Source organism: Xyrauchen texanus, chromosome 21, assembly GCF_025860055.1.
Source record: "Xyrauchen texanus isolate HMW12.3.18 chromosome 21, RBS_HiC_50CHRs, whole genome shotgun sequence".
In the NCBI taxonomy this organism is placed as follows: Eukaryota; Metazoa; Chordata; class Actinopteri; order Cypriniformes; family Catostomidae; genus Xyrauchen; species Xyrauchen texanus.
The window spans coordinates 26285903-26302004 of NC_068296.1; the positions used below are offsets into that span (position 1 = coordinate 26285903).

The following is a 16102-nucleotide window of genomic DNA, read 5'->3' on the forward strand; positions in this document are numbered from 1 at the left end:
TGGGCAATTTCAAACATTGTTTAGCCTTCATTCCTCAAAACAATGATTGACTGATGAGTTTAGAAAAAGCGGTTTCTTTTTTCCATTTTTGAACTAATATTGGCCTTAAGACATGCCAGTCTATTGCATACTGTGGCAACTCAAAAACAAACAAAAGACAATGGTAAGCTTCATTTAATGAACCAAATAGTTTTCAACTGTGTTTGATATAATGGCAAGCACCATATTAGCAATTTAGCATGATTACTCAAGGAAAAAGGTGTTTGAGTGATGGCTGCTGGAAATGGGGCCTGTCTAGATTTTATAACAAATGTATTTTTTTTTCAAATAGTGACGGTGCTGTTTTTTACATCATTAATGACTATATTTTGTGATCAGTTGAATGCCACTTAATTCACTTGGTGAATTAAAATAGCATTTACCGGAGAGTCTCACGTGATGCCATGCGAGGAGCGGATGTGTAAATGATGAGCTCTGCGCACTTTGATTATTTTTAATAATTTGTATGACATAATCTGGTGAGATTCGACACATCCTGCTACATATCTGTTCTTTGAAATCAACATGGCAAAGAAGTCAAAATCCTCGGGCTCTGGAGATATTAAAAGACACATACGTGCTCAAGCTGAAACCTCTGATGGTTTGGGCAGTGCAGAGGGAGAAATCTAGTGCCAACTGTCCAACTGTATTGCTGACGAAAGTTGTTGCCAACTTGTTCTATAATATGTTGATCGATTACTGGAAATGGAAACTAAATTTGAGAGTTGGTAACAAGATTGTCGGATGTCGAGAGAAGGATCGATTATCTGGAGTCATCCAACAGGGAATTATCTGCTAATACGCTAACGACCAAGATAGATTTGGAACACATTTTTGAAAATGTGAGGTAAATGTATTTTGAGAAGCGCAATAGGTGAAATAACATCCAAATTTTTGGAATTCCTGAGAATAAGGAAGGCAGAGATATGGTGAAATTCCTAGATGAGCTCTTCCAGAGTCTGCTCGGCATAACTGGCCACAAGCTGGAAATCAAGTGAGCTCACAGAGTCCCAGCTTGCAGATCCACTGAGGGAGACAGGCCCCGAAAAATTCTGGCCAAATTTCTGAGATCATCCGATAAAGATCTTGTGTTAGGCGATGAGCAAAAGGAAAGCTTTCTTGTAAGAATCAAAACATTTTCTTGTTCCCAGACATTGCAAATTCAACAAAAGAGAAACGTGATCGATTCAAGAATATCTTACATCAACGGAAGATCGCTTTTCCTCTGATATTTCCGGCCAAACTGAGAATAGATACTAAGGATGACCACAAAGTATTTACATGGAGGAAGCACTAATCTTCATAGAAACATTGGAGTGAGCCATTTGGTGATTTTCATGTTGCTGTCTAGTGGACCTGTCTCATTAAACATACACTTGACTGTCCGAGGAAGCTGGGTGCCCTTTTCGTTTCTCTTTGTGCTGGTTCCGCCTAGCGGCTTGAGTTTGTTTTGTGTAATATCATTTCTTCAGGGCAGCTTGTGGATTAATCTGCTCGTTTTGGATGCTTATGTCTCCTGTTAGCTGGAGTTGGTTTTGTAAAATATTTCTTGCAGGGCATTGGAGTGAGTTTGACTGCCCGAAGAACTGAACGACCCATTTAAATTTGTTTTGTGCTGGTTCCGCTAGAGGCTGGTGCTTGTTTTGTGGAGGCGCACAACTTCAAGACAGTTAAGTACATGTTTTTTGTGTTTATTCTGCTTATGGGCTCGAGAATTCACAAATTTGTACAGTAGCACTGGACTGGAGCAATCCAATGTCGTGGGGGCTCTCGAAGGAGTACATGTACTGTTTGTGTTTAGAGGGATAGACCGGTTGGCACTGTCGTGTGCGGGGTTAATGCACATGTTTTTCTTTTTTCAGTTTTTTTCTGGGGCAAATTCTGGGTTTGATTGTTGTACCAATGTGGAATGTGGCCTTTATCATTTTATTTTTGACACACAATCTATTTTTTCTCATATGTCAAAATGTCAAATGTTAATATGAGTGGATTGTCTCTCTCCATGTGGAATGTGAATGGGTTGGGGCACCCCATAAAAAGAAGGTTATTTCTTTTCTTAAACGTAAGAACTATGATATAGTTTCTTCAAGAAACATATCTTTCCCCGCAGAAGGCTGAGAAATTTAGGAAGACAAGGGATGGGCATGTTTTCTTTAGTGCTGGCTCAAGTAAGAGCAGGGGAGTCATTACACTGATAAGTAAGCATCTACAATTCAAATGCCTCAAACAGATTCAAGATAAATTAGGAAGAGTTATTGTTTTTAGCTGAAATTCAGGGGCAAAGGTTGATTTGGGCAAATATTTACACACCGAACGCTGATAATCAGGGCTTTTTTTATAGATCCTGAAGGGTTGCTACAAGCCGCTGGCAACCCTCATGACATAATATTGGGAGAGTTTAATCTTTTGATGGACTCAGTCCTTGATCATAGTGAAGCAGAAGTGTGTAAGCCCCCTAGGGCAACATTGATGCTCCATAGGATGTGTAAAATTTTGGTCTTACAGATATTTGTAGACTTTTGAACCCATCTGGGAGGGACTATAATTTTTTTTAATCCGTCCATATATTTATTATAGAATTGATTTTTTTCTTGATATCAAGTCCCTCATTTCATCTGTTGTTTACTCAATTGGAAACATTTTATTAACAGATCATGCCATGGTGAGTTTAGAGGTGCTGCCACATATGGAGAAAAATAAATCCAATAGTTGGTGATTTAATGTATCCCTTTTGCAAAATTCTGATTTCCAACAAATGTTAAAGGCTGAAATCAATGTTTATATGGAGACCAACTGGTCCTCAGTATCCTCTGTGGGTGTGACTTGGGAGGCACATAAGGCAGGTTCTTAGGGGTCGGATCATACAGCATGCCTCATTCATCAAAGAATCCAAAACACGATAACTTGTGGAGTTGGAATGGAATATTAAAAGTGCCAAGGCAGAGCTGAAGCGTCGAATGTCATCAGATGGCCTCAGAGAATTGACCCGACTGAAATAAATACATAATACTATTTTGTCACGGAAGGTGGAGTTTTGGCTATTCAGGGCAAGATAGTCATACTTTGTGTCAGGGGATAAAGTAGGGAAATTTTTGGCTAGATATATAAAGCAGAGAGAGTATATTTCTACATTCCCTCAATGAAATCTGCTGGTGGTGAAATTTTTACCTCGGCTATTGATATTAAAGAATTCTTTAAAAGCCTTTATCTTGATCTTTATAGTTCCATGTCTTTTTTTAGATCTAATGCTACAGAACTGGCTCCACTTTTGTTAGAAGATTATATGGAATCAAGAATGGAAAGTTTCCGCCAACCATGACACAAGCCTTGATCAGTCTCATTTATAAAAAAGCCAAAGATTCAAGCGAGTGCAAGAGTTATGGTCCAATTTCCCTGATCCAGCTAGACATTACAATTTTGTCTGACCGATTAAGTTAGGGCAGGGAAGAGAGATTTGTAATTTTTAGTTTTATGTGTATGTGCACATAATAAAAACACATCCTGCTACAAAATGTAATATAAAAAAACTCTGAAACAGCTAAATCTGTACATTATTCCAAACTTTTGTCCACCTGTGTATATCAGCCATGAAGTCATACCATGAACTAAATTAATTGTCATTTCTATCACATTATAATTACTTTCGGACAACATAAATGGGTGTTTCCTGTTGGGTTGTACACTCCTGACAGAAAAAAAAAAAAACTTGATTATACTACATTAAGAATGTACACTGTATACTTCAGAATACAAATTTGATATCTGAGATGATATCTGTTCACCACTATATGAATTTAAATGGTCATGTAACCCCAAAACATTATTTATTTATAGAGGTTGCATATTTACAGGTTGCACATCATTGAAAACAATGATAGCACTCACTAGGTTTCATTTTAAGGGACTGTTTTTTTTGTTCGTTTTATTAAGCCATTTTGTTTTTCCAGTTTAAAAACGAAATTTGAAGCAGTGTCATAAATGTTCGGTATACACATAAACTCTTAGTTGTGGTTGGTAGTACAGTACATTTCATTCTATTCTTGAGCGTTTCTCCGTATTATTCATGAGAAAGAATGCTCACAACGAAACAGAATTCCGGGCAGGCACAAGACTTCAACAGCATTCGTGGAACAGTAATGAGAGGGGATTTTACAAGACACACTGTGGTGAGATCAAAATCACTCATCAGAATGGACCACCGTTCATAACCACACAGAAGCGAGCATGTTTGGCCAGGCACTGTTCCGCTACTAGCGCTCCAAACATGAAGCAGCTGTTTATGAGGGGAGGCTGTTCAGACGGTGCGCATATCCAGTCTACTCCTTGAATATGATCATGGACAGGATAACACGATGGCTTGTTTAAAAACAGAAGACAATAATGCAAACCAAAAACTCTAAGTCAAAGCTCTCTATTTTTGTATCCTTTACATGGTGCAAAATTGTCCAGGATTTAGGCCTACATGGTTTACCTGCGTTATGTCATAATGACAGTTAAGTTGAAATACTGGATAACTTTACACAGAAATGTTTATTAAGCGGTTATCGCACTTAAGCCTTTTCCCGCCCATTTCATGAGTTTTTTTAGTCTAACGTGTGAAAGATTGGCGCTGAAATAAGGGGGTTTCATGACACTTTAAAATAATAGTAATGACGTCATATGACAACAATGTAGTACAATTTGAAATGCTTATTACATGTAGTGCATTTTCACATACTCATTTTAAAATAGTATTAGTATTTCAATTACAAATCACTGTGTCCGAAATCTCATACTGTCAAGAGTATGTACTTTATTTGATAGAGTTAGCACTTAACAGCTGGTAAGAAAGTATAATCTTAGGTATGCAGGTCGAATAGTATGAACGGATTCTGGAGATATTTCATCAAGGAATGTGGGCATTATCCTGTGATGAATATATGATGTAATAACAGCAACCGTGAAAATAATCTACTCTGGTGTTGTTAAACAAGCATAATTTAACCACAAGGAACTTTCTTGGTATAAATAGCACTTAAACGTTATAAGAGACACTTGATTTCCGGTTCTCCACAGTTTTGTTTTTTTCACAGTTTCAACGTGACGATTCATCAGCTCCCGTGGTGTTATGGGATAGTAATATGTCTAGTAGATGTGCACTTCACAATCTCGCCTCAGAAATATTAGGTAAGCGGAGTATTTCTCGCTAACAGTTTTAATATTACTGAGGGTTCGCATTCTGTTTTTGGCATACTTTATAGTAGGGAAGTATGCATATCCGGACCCAGCTTGTATACTAACATACTAAATACTATATAGCAATACATTTGTTTTTCTGAATGTTCGAGTGCACAGCCTTTCTGAATATACTAATTTGACTGCGAGCCCATATGTAAGTGTTTGACTCCTGCACACTACGTCTGCTGTGTGATACTCTTTTAGCACAGTCAACGGCAGGCACATACACTGACGTGGACTGTCCGCGTGTCTATTAAAAACTAGGCTGCACGTCGACAGTCCACACATACTGTGCCGAAGACAAAATTTGTGCAAGACATAGTGAAGTATACTTTGGCCTTTAGTCTCCACCATGGTCCTACAGCTGTTTGGAATTGCAACCATGTCCAGTGACTAAGTCCAGTAGAGGAAACAGCTCTTGGCTATAGAGCCGTCTCAGTTACAAGTCTGAAGTGACACAATTCTGATGTCTTGAACATTACCCTAACCAAGGCAAATCAGACACATAGTGGACATGTGAAGCACAAAAAAATCCTGATGACAAAATAATGAGGGACAGCTGCTACCCATAACTCTAAACCCATACATGAGCAAGGCCTCTATGCTAGTACACATATATAGCACAAGAGTTGAGTCAGACCACATTTAGGACCCTGGACTAATAGACTGCAAAGTCTCTGCTCCTCAAAGATCATGATTACTCGATAGACAACCTATAGTACTGGTGACGCAACCCACTTCAATAAGTACAGATAACCTCACCTGCTGAAGAAAAACTAACAAAAAACAATTAAGTTGGTTTGCTGGACTTGGCTAGTCTCCCAGCCTGGTCAGGGTTGTCTGTTGACTGGATTTAGAAGCCTTGAGTGTAAATTTAAACGGTTTAGGCTGGGAAACCAACTGGCCTCCCAGCTAAGACCAGCAAATCAGCTTAGGATGGTTTGAGGCATTTTTCAACAACAAATCCCCCACTTACCTTTCATTTTCCCCCTTAATAAATACATAAATAACCAACTGATCAACAGATAACCTATCCTTCATGTAAATGATGTAATGTTATTTATGACTGTTGTTTTTTCATAGTGGATAGCACCGTTACTATGACTTAAATTTGGATTTATGGATTTACATTATCTCTGGAAGGTGATTATCTGCAAGGTGAGCTGGGGTTTGATCCTATCATTGTCCCAAACTGATTTTTACATGGTAGTTCGTTAAACGAATCTGTATACAAATGTATAACTGCTATTGATAGAAGATTATAATGACTAACAAGTAGTCAATAATAAAGTTGAGGTCTTAGCGGTTTACATTCAAACCTCCTGGTGTGTCTTTTCTAAGTAATCGGGGAGCAGATCACAGGAGGAGAGCTCACCTCCTCATAGACTTCTCGAACCGCAGCTCCTCCAGGCTCCTCTTCCGGCTCCATCCCACCTCCGGGAACGATCCATTGATCTGGGTGCCGACTGCTGCTAACAAGCAAGACCTGCCACACACACATACCCAGATAGAGCTTAGTCAGTGTAGTCCAAATCCCAGTTCTCATCAACACTGTCAGAACATCTTCATTAAATAACTGAGCCATACCTGACACTGCTCACAGTACCTCAATCTTCAAAAGTATCATCCATCTGCTGACCTTTCTGACACTGCTGGGGGTTCAGCATGCACTGTGGCAATTAATTTCATTAAGCTGGCTTGACAAAAGCCAACATACTATTATTCTACAAACATGGTATAGGGTCTTTTCCAAATCCCTAAACCCAGGCAAAAATTTCTAACACTAACTCCTCCTAGAACATTCAAGCTACATCCACCAAACTTGGTACAGACCTTCAAACTGTTCTGACTTACTGATGTTTGTCTATTCTAACTGATCAGATTTACTTTGTTCGCACAGTAGACATTAAAATATTAGAAAAATACCATAGACTTATATTGACAGAATTATTAAACAGGCCAACAGAATACTCGTTATAGGTGCTGTAAGTGATTTTAGCATTCAAAATTCAACAGTGTCAAATTCAACAGTGGCCCAATAGTGCCCTCAACTGACAAACATTATGAATCATAGCCTCAATGATCCGCTTCACATACAACACTATGAGAACGAGCAAAATGACTGACAGGTGAAAAGCGTCAATGTCCGTAGTACTGGACACATTTTTGTTTGCCTTTTACAAAGTCTCCAGCTATCACAGAGACCAGTGAGATATCTCAGGACTAGTGTTGTAAAAAGTACCGATACCTCGGTACAAAGTCGGTCCTAAAATAAAAAACCTGTAACGATACCAGTGATTTTACAGTACCTATAGTACAGAGCACCGACTCAATCTGTTACCCGCACACACAACTGCTTTCAAATGCTCACACTTATTTGAGAGTGTGCTCTGTTGCTCCTATTACACTGAAATGCACAACTAATCAAATTAAAATTGTGATATGTCCTAGTGTGATTATTAAACCGTGGAACGCTGCAATCCTAGTCTGTATGAGCTGCACAAGCTTTAAATGAATGCGTGGAGCAGACCACTCATACACTGGAAACTCCACAGACTATGAGAATCCTTCACGTTGTATGAGAGATGAGCACTTAAGCCACTCTGAAGCATAATTTTTATATAAATTATATTATTAAAATCACATAATTTGCGCTTTAATGATCACACTGGGCCATGAAGCAAACTGTTTATCTGGAGAAATTAAACTTCTGTCAAAATAAAAGCATGATTCATAATAAAAGCTAAATGCCTGAAATGTAAGAAATTGCAACAGAACTATATTATAGTAAAATTATTAATGAATAATGATTGTAATAACACAAATTAAGCAATATATCACAATGAAGAGTGCTTTTGTACTGAATAAAATTGTTAAAATGCAGTGCCATGTTGATAAGTAATTGCTCTAATTTTTTACTTTTTAAAAGTTTAAGGAAAAATTATTGATTGGACACCATTTTGATAATGAAATTAAAACTTTAAAACATAAAAGTTTCTCTGCTACAATCAATAAAAAAGGCAAAAAGGCCAAATAATGTTTAATAAATGGTGTTGGTGTGCAACTCAAATGCAGTGGTGGGTGATGCATTAAAAGTCTAGTAGGGGCCTATGGTTTCCGCATTGCAGAAAACATGGACTGAATACAATACAAGTCTAAACGACTTACCTCCGGTAAGACAAGCGCATCTAAAAAAAGTTAAGAAACACAATTAACTGCCAAGTACCTTGAACAATATCCCAATGACTACTATGAGTCTGGCCAACAGCTTTTCTGTAAGTTTTGCCAGCACACTATTGACTGGACTTGCAAAGATACGTGTAATGGCCATCTAAAATCGAGTCTATCTGAAGAACAATGCGAAATCAACTACCGGTAGCTCAGCCCTCCAGGTTTCTATCGAAGCTACATCAATAGATGCTAGACGTGAGTTTGTAGAGAATTTTGTTGCAATGTGTGCGGAGACAGACATACCACTTGAGAAAATGAAGAAGATACGTCCCTTTCTTTTAAATCATTGCAAACAGGGGACAATCGTCTATTTGGAAGAAGTATTATAATACATTTTCCTATTTATTTTCTATATAATTCAACAGGTACTGAAGGCAAATACTTTCTAACCGATATTATCTTTATGGAGAGCTGCAACTTTTCATAATTTTCTCAACTAGTGCTGCAGTCTTTCCACACCAGTCATGTGAACTTAAATGACATTCTGGCAGTGGTACCTGACAATGAATCATGTTGTCTTAAAGCCTACAAAGATGTATTGAAGAGTCTAATGCCTCAGTGTGCATGCAACCTGATTGTGCCATGTCATCAATTTGGTGGGAGAGACCTGGCAACACTACAAATACTTAAGCAAGGTCACAGCTTTGGTGATGTGGGTGAAATCTTCTTTCTTCAAAAAACCTGCTAGAAAGAGGAGATGGCTGTGCTTTTTGACAACAAAGGAGGCTGTGAAGCCCAAGGTTCCTCCTGAGCCAGGAAATACAAGATGGAATAGTTGGTTCGAATCAGTTCAGTACCATGCTGACCAAGTCCATCTCTACAAGGAGCTTTTTTTATGGCTGAGAATTCCTCTGCTCAGGCAATTAGAAACATCCTTGAACTGCTTGATACAGATGACAAGCTAGAGGCCCTGCAGGTGAAGCTGTCCTTCATCTCTGAGGGGTGTGGCAAATTAGTTACAGCTCTGAGGGTGCTTGAGGGCACCCACTCTCCCACAGCAGTCTCTGCTTATAACATCATGGACGATCTTGGTTCCTACTTAGTTAATGGAACAGCCAAAAACCCATGGCTTTGGGGCCAAAATGGATGAGCTGCTGAATCAAATGACCATGCAACAGAAGAGGGATGTACTTGATCACCTTCATGATGGATTTCACATTGAATTTGAAAAATGTTCAAAGCACTGGAATGTCCAACCTGCCAGAGAGATCTACAAGATGATCAGAGTGTTTGATCCCAGACAGGCACCTGCGATGGAGAGGTATATTGAGGCCTATGGTACTCTGTGGGCTCTGAAGAGCGCATCTTCAGAGCTCAGTGAGGAGTGGGCTTCATATCAACATTGTGTCAGGAATGAAGCCCTCTCAACTTCCCTGGACCTTGCTGACTACTGGAAAGGCAAAAGCCAAGGATTTCCAAGGGTTGCAGAAATGGCAATGTCTTACATGTACATTCCAGTCAGTTCAGTTGACTGTGAAAGGAGCTTCAGCAAGTACAAGACACTCCTCACTGACAATAATATTAATTTTTTCTTGATGTTGCAAGACATAAATATACATTTGGTCATATTATACAACATTTTTATCTTGTCCTACTACATCTTTTTCCCATAAAACAAAAAGATAAATAAATAAATGAAAATAATAATAAAACAAAAACAAAGCAAACAAGCAAACAAACAAACAGGTAGCAAGAACAAAAACAGGGGAGAGCCTCAGGTATTATGTTTCACACAAAGTCTGATCTTATTGGCCGAATAAATTTCAAGAATCCATTCCACAACCTCTCGAATTTATCCATTTCAAATCTACAAGTGGAAGTCAGTTTCTCCATAACGTATATATCATGCATCACATCAACCCAATTTTCCTTTCTTGGCGCTTCCACCTTAAGCCATTTCCTAGTAATTCCCTTTTTTCCTGCTAGTAACATGATTTTAAACATTTTACAATTCAGATTCTTTTTACCTTGCATATTACGTCTTCCCAAATAAAGTGTGTCAAAAGTGAAAGGTAGATCAATCTGTAAAATCTTGTCCATACATTGTTTAAGTTCCATCCAATATTTCACCATCAAAGGACAACTCCAAAAAATATGAACATTGTCTGAGCTGAAAAACAGCTCACCATCGAAGGACAACTCCAAAAAATATGAACATTGTCTGAGCTGAAAAACAGCTCAATACGTCTAGCCAATATTGCAGTGAAAAGTCTATAGTCCTGATTCAAGACACTAATAGGTCTATAGCTGGAACAGTCCAATTCGTCCTTGCCTTCTTTAGGGATTACAGAAATTATGGCTTCCCGCCATGAGTATGGTATTTCACCATTCTTTAACACCTAGTTAAACGTTTTTTCTAGCATTGGAATTAATGATTCCCTGAACAACTTATACCATTCTGAGGAGTATCCATCTGCTCCCGGGGACTTACTCACTTTGAGTTTAGAAATCGCAGAGTTATTTCCTGAGCTGTAATCACTGATATCAGGAATGAATTTTGTTCGTCTGTTACCTTAGGCAATGAAAGTGTATCTAAAAAGGCTTCTATGTCTGCTATATTATCTATGAGTGGTTGGTCGTAAAGTTGTGTTTAATATGATTCAAAGCATTTTTTTATGTCCTCTGTCTTATACCTTATTATTATTATTGTGAGAATCCCTTATCTTATATATATTACTTCTAGCCTGCTGTTTTCTTAACTTATATGCCAGTAACTTTGTCGATTTACTACCTGTTTCATAATAAAGTTGTTTTGTGAACAGTAACTTTTTTTGTATGTCTGCTGAGTAAATTTCATTTATCTCTGCTTTTTTCCTTCCTAATTTCCTGATAAGTTTTGTCATTCGGCCTTTCTTTATGTTCCTGTTCTAATTTCTGTAGGTCCAATTGTAATGCATCAAGATTCCTTTGCCTCAATTTTTTTAAATAAGCAGATTTGGCAATTATTTTCCCTCTTAACACCGCCTTACACGCGTCCCATAGTACTGGTGGGGACACTTCCCCATTATCATTCTCCTCCAAATATCTTTGAATTTCCGATTCTATTTCTTCCTTAATACTTCCTTTTAATATACTGGCATTAAGTCTCCAGAATGTTGTTCTTTTTTCAGGTCTCAAAGCCAATGTTGCATAAACCGGACTATGATCAGATAAGTCAGCCACCCCAATCTCACAATTCCCCACCATATGTCTATCTTTATTGTACATTAGGATGTAATCTATTCTTGAATATATTTTATGCGGAGAAGAGTAAAAAGTGTAGTCCTTGGTTGTAGGATTCAATTCTCTCCATACATCCATGATACCCAATTCCCCCATCATATTTCCAATTTTATTTGGAATCACATTCTTTTTTACTCCCCTCCCTGAGGTGTCTAATTGAGGGTCCAACCTTTGGTTCAAATCCCCTCCTGCGATTAAAACCCCCTCCCCCTCTGATGCCACCAACTCAAACAATTTTCTATAAAACGTCCAATCTGAGCCAGGGGGTGCATATATATTCAGAAGACTAATTAATACTCCCTCTACTCTTCCTTTAACCCAGACATATCTTCCATCTTTATCGCTTATCACTGACTGTTTCTGAAATGGGATTTGATTCGATATTAAAACCGCTACCCCTCTCCTGTGGCCTGATTTATATGAAGCAGCATATACCTGGTTATAGCCATTTCTCTTCAGTTTTTCATGTTCTTTTTCTGTCAGATGGGTTTCCTGCAGGAAAACTATCCCCGCCCTATCTTTCTTCATTTTACTTAGAATTTTACTTCTTTTAATTGGGTTGAGAACACCATTCACGTTATAGGAAACCACTTTAAGTTTTTTTTGTATAGCCATATTTTAGGTCTAATTGTTCTTATTATTATCCCCAGTACTCCCCCTATGCCACCGTAAAAACACACAACCATGAGCCTAACAAAACAAGCTCTAGAACAATTTTTTATCAAATCACTAAACAAAAACAAAAAGACTTCCAATATTTAGGTCATTCTCTCGACCTTATCTGAGCCTAGATAAGACTCGGAGGGATAGCCTCTGGCCCTAACAGCCAGAGGGCCCTCTCTGAAACAAGAATCTAACCAAAAATACATACCATAACGACAACTCGGAGAATACAGTACCTGACAATTGTACCTTAATTTGAGGGAGTTCTTCTTATACATCTCACCCTAAAACACTGAAAGAAAAGAAGAAGGGAAAAAAAAAGAAAGAAAAAAGTCCTGAAATATTCTGGATCAGTCATTTGCCTCCGGCATCCTCCTAAAAGCCTGCAGTCTCTGCTTACACCCGGGTCTAGCATCCGCCTGTCATCCACCGTTCGTGGCTCGGTCACGGCGCCACGTCAGGTGCTTTATCTTCTCTATTACGTCCTCCGTGGGCTCCACGACCTTCACCTGGAAGCCCCTGTCAGCCATATCTTTCGTCGCCGCCTCCGCTGACTCATACGTGCATGTCCCACCATCATAAAATACCCGGAGACGTGCAGGAAATGGCGTTTGGAAACGAATCTTCTTATCCCGAAGCACTTTCTTTGCCTCCCCGTATTTTTTCCGCTGTTTCAAAATCTCTGGTGCATAGTTATGATCTATAATTATCTTCCTGCCTTCGTCCTCGAATCCCTTTTTCTGCCACACCGTCTTCATGATTTCTTCTTTGCATCTGTAACTGAGAAACTTCACCACTACTGATCTCGGTGGAGCGTCATTTGGGGGTGGCGCAGCCAACGACCGGTGAGCTCGTTCAATGGTGAGTTCTAGGGACGGCGGTAATTCAAGCTTCTCTCTCAGGAGGGACTCGATGAATGCGACCATCGACTGGGCCCCATCTTCTGCTCCTTCTTTTAAGCCGTGAATCCTGATATTGTCCCTTCTTAAGCGACCCTCTTGATCCGTCAATTTAGCTGCAACTTGATTTTGTAACTCCAAAAGTTCCAAAGTGGCGTCTTTAATATTTTGAATCCGGTCTTCTGACTCCATTATGCGCCGCTTAGCCTCGTCCAACCTGCTATCTATTACTTTGAGGTTTTCCCCGTTCTCACTGTGAAAAATCTCTGAGCTCTTGCAGCACAATGTCTAAAGTTGCCATCTTTTTAGATGAATCGTCTGCTTTACTCGTGGCTTTGCTAGCTTCGTCCTCGGCTAACATTGGCTTCGCTGCTAGTCCTGACTGACTTTCGACGTCTTCCAAATTTCCAGTGTTGTTTCCAGTTTTCTTTGCTTTCCCTCTTGTCATGATACCCCCTTACTATAATGTCCTAATTTTGATGCTTACAATCCGAGAAAAGGGGAATTTTAAAACTTTAGTCGGGGAGCTGTTCCTCTATGCTGCCATCATTATCAGCGTCCAACCGGAAGTCCCCTAAATTACATTTTTAAGCTACACTTTTATTTGTATATTTTATTCGGCCTAAAGGCTAATTATTGCAATTACATTTATTTTGTTCTCTGGTACGAATTATATTTTTGCCCTGAGAAAGAACTTTTGAGAGTGCAGAGAGTTTACACTATCCTGAATGTATCCACAGTTTGAATAAAAAAATATTGACATATTGCAATTGTTTGTGCACTTAGTTGACTTTTACAAGTAAAAGTTGGTTAAAAATGAAAAATACAAAACAGATGAAAATAAATCTGAAAAAAATTTAACTGAATTTGTGAAAAAATAAAACTCGTAGGGCCCTAGTCTAGGCCTTCAGTGTGATTCATGCCATTAATAAAACAGGTTCACAATGAATAAGACACCGTATGCCTTTGGGCATCATACATTGTCGCAGCCAACTAATAATACAATTGACATTTTAAAAACACGTCCATGCACGAAAGCCAGAACTTGAAACGACACTTAATGCTCAAGCAAACCTAATTTTAAACTGCAGCATGACCGTTTGTGAAATGAACGTCTCCCGAACAGACATTCAAAAATCACAATTTGTCATATGAATCTACCAATGAGGTCTATAATACCTGGAAAAAATTAATAACGTTTGCGATTTAAATTTCACTTGCAATAAATTTCGTTTCATCAGGGTTCATGGTAATACTGCATTCCATTCAAGTTGGATGTGGGATATTCCTATTTGATATCTCCGACCATAAATGCATTACATTCCCTGATATTCGGAAGATGACGTTTAAGGAAACAAAACCGCAATGCTCCCGTTAGCTTTGACTCTCATTAGAGATGTCTCCTAGCAACCCAACCTATAAACAATGCTGCAGCACTAGCATTTGTGCTTCAGGTGTACGATTATTACACCTGTTTCTCCAGGTATTTGTTAAACAAGCTTTAATATCGTTTAATGTGGAAACTAATTTAGCGATATTAATTAATAAAGTGAATGTTGATCACTTACTGTGTATATCTCCCTGAGTGTCGACATGTTTGTGTGGCATTATGCAACTGCATCTCGGCGAAATCGGAGTTGAGAATTTCTGCAAGAACCTACAAGTTGTAATTCTGACTTTAAGTTGCATTCCATTGCACTTTTCCTAGTAGGAAGTTGGAAAATCCGGCTTTCCTAGTTGAATGGAATGCAGCAGTACTGCTCAAAACTTGATCTGACACTGAACACTCAAGCAGCCTAATTTACACTTAGAAAACTCCTGATGTTGCAATTACAATGCAAAAAGCACTTACCAATTTACTTGACGTGAAAATCAGTCCTAATTTCCTGATTAATTAATTAAGCAAAATCACACGGTCATGCAGAACATCTTGTGTTTTTAAATGAATAGGAACTCTCTCAATGCCGATAGTGGCAGTAATGACAGTCGACTCGTCAGCAAGTTCTCGCGCTCTTTGCTTTCAAATTACTCAAAGCATGACTGCGTCACTCAAGGCCAGCTAGAAGGCCCCGACTGGGACATATCCTAAAGATCACACCCACCAAGTACAAATAAATCAATCTGATTGGCTGATGAATCTGACAATCTGACTTTAGTCGCTCATTCATGTGCACTGTTGAGGGATTCTGTGGAAATTCTGAAGCCCTGGGGGTGTGGAGCTCAAACTCACACGCTGCTTCGGCTAAGGAGCATGGCTTCGGGCATGTGATTTGTGAAACAGCTGTCACACTTCGCTTGTAAGCATCAAGGAATAAATTCTGACTGGATAAACTTTTTGTTTTTCTCTATATGTTAGTAGATTAATTAAGAGTGGAAAGCAATTAAAAATACACAGGCAAAAAGGTGATTGAGAATGAAAGGATAAAAAAAAAATTATTTGGCATGTTAGGCCAGCAGAGAAGGCTGGCCCTGAGAATTCACCACTGATCAAATGTCTTTCACTATGAATGTGTTCATAATGGTTTATGAGTCACAAGCTCCATCAATGATGAGCTAATGTGATTCTACTGTATTACTCCAACATTTAATGTGGACACTCTCCACTACTCTTCTAGAAGGTAGTGTATTTCTGTGGTATCACTTCGTATAAATAAACTACCGGCAACAGCTGCCCCCAGCTAGAGCAGTAGATTCTGTATGCTGAGAGTCAAGCTCTTCTTTGAGGTATGAGGTGTAGGAGCAAAAACAGGTGCGGCCAGATCAAGTGGCCCTGATAGATGTGGAGAAATCACACAGGTTCAGCCTTTACATTGCTACTGAAAAGGCACACG

General features: G+C 38.8%; 1 protein-coding gene across 1 annotated transcript in view; it reads right to left on the reverse strand.

The window, feature by feature from the left end:
- LOC127662011 (diphosphoinositol polyphosphate phosphohydrolase 2-like) overlaps positions 1-16102 on the reverse strand; it is a 43308-nt gene that overhangs the window by 14765 nt on the left and 12441 nt on the right. The window contains exon 2 of the mRNA XM_052153023.1: positions 6632-6742. Coding sequence (XP_052008983.1) covers positions 6632-6742 — 111 coding nt within the window. The remainder of the gene's footprint in view (positions 1-6631; positions 6743-16102) is intronic.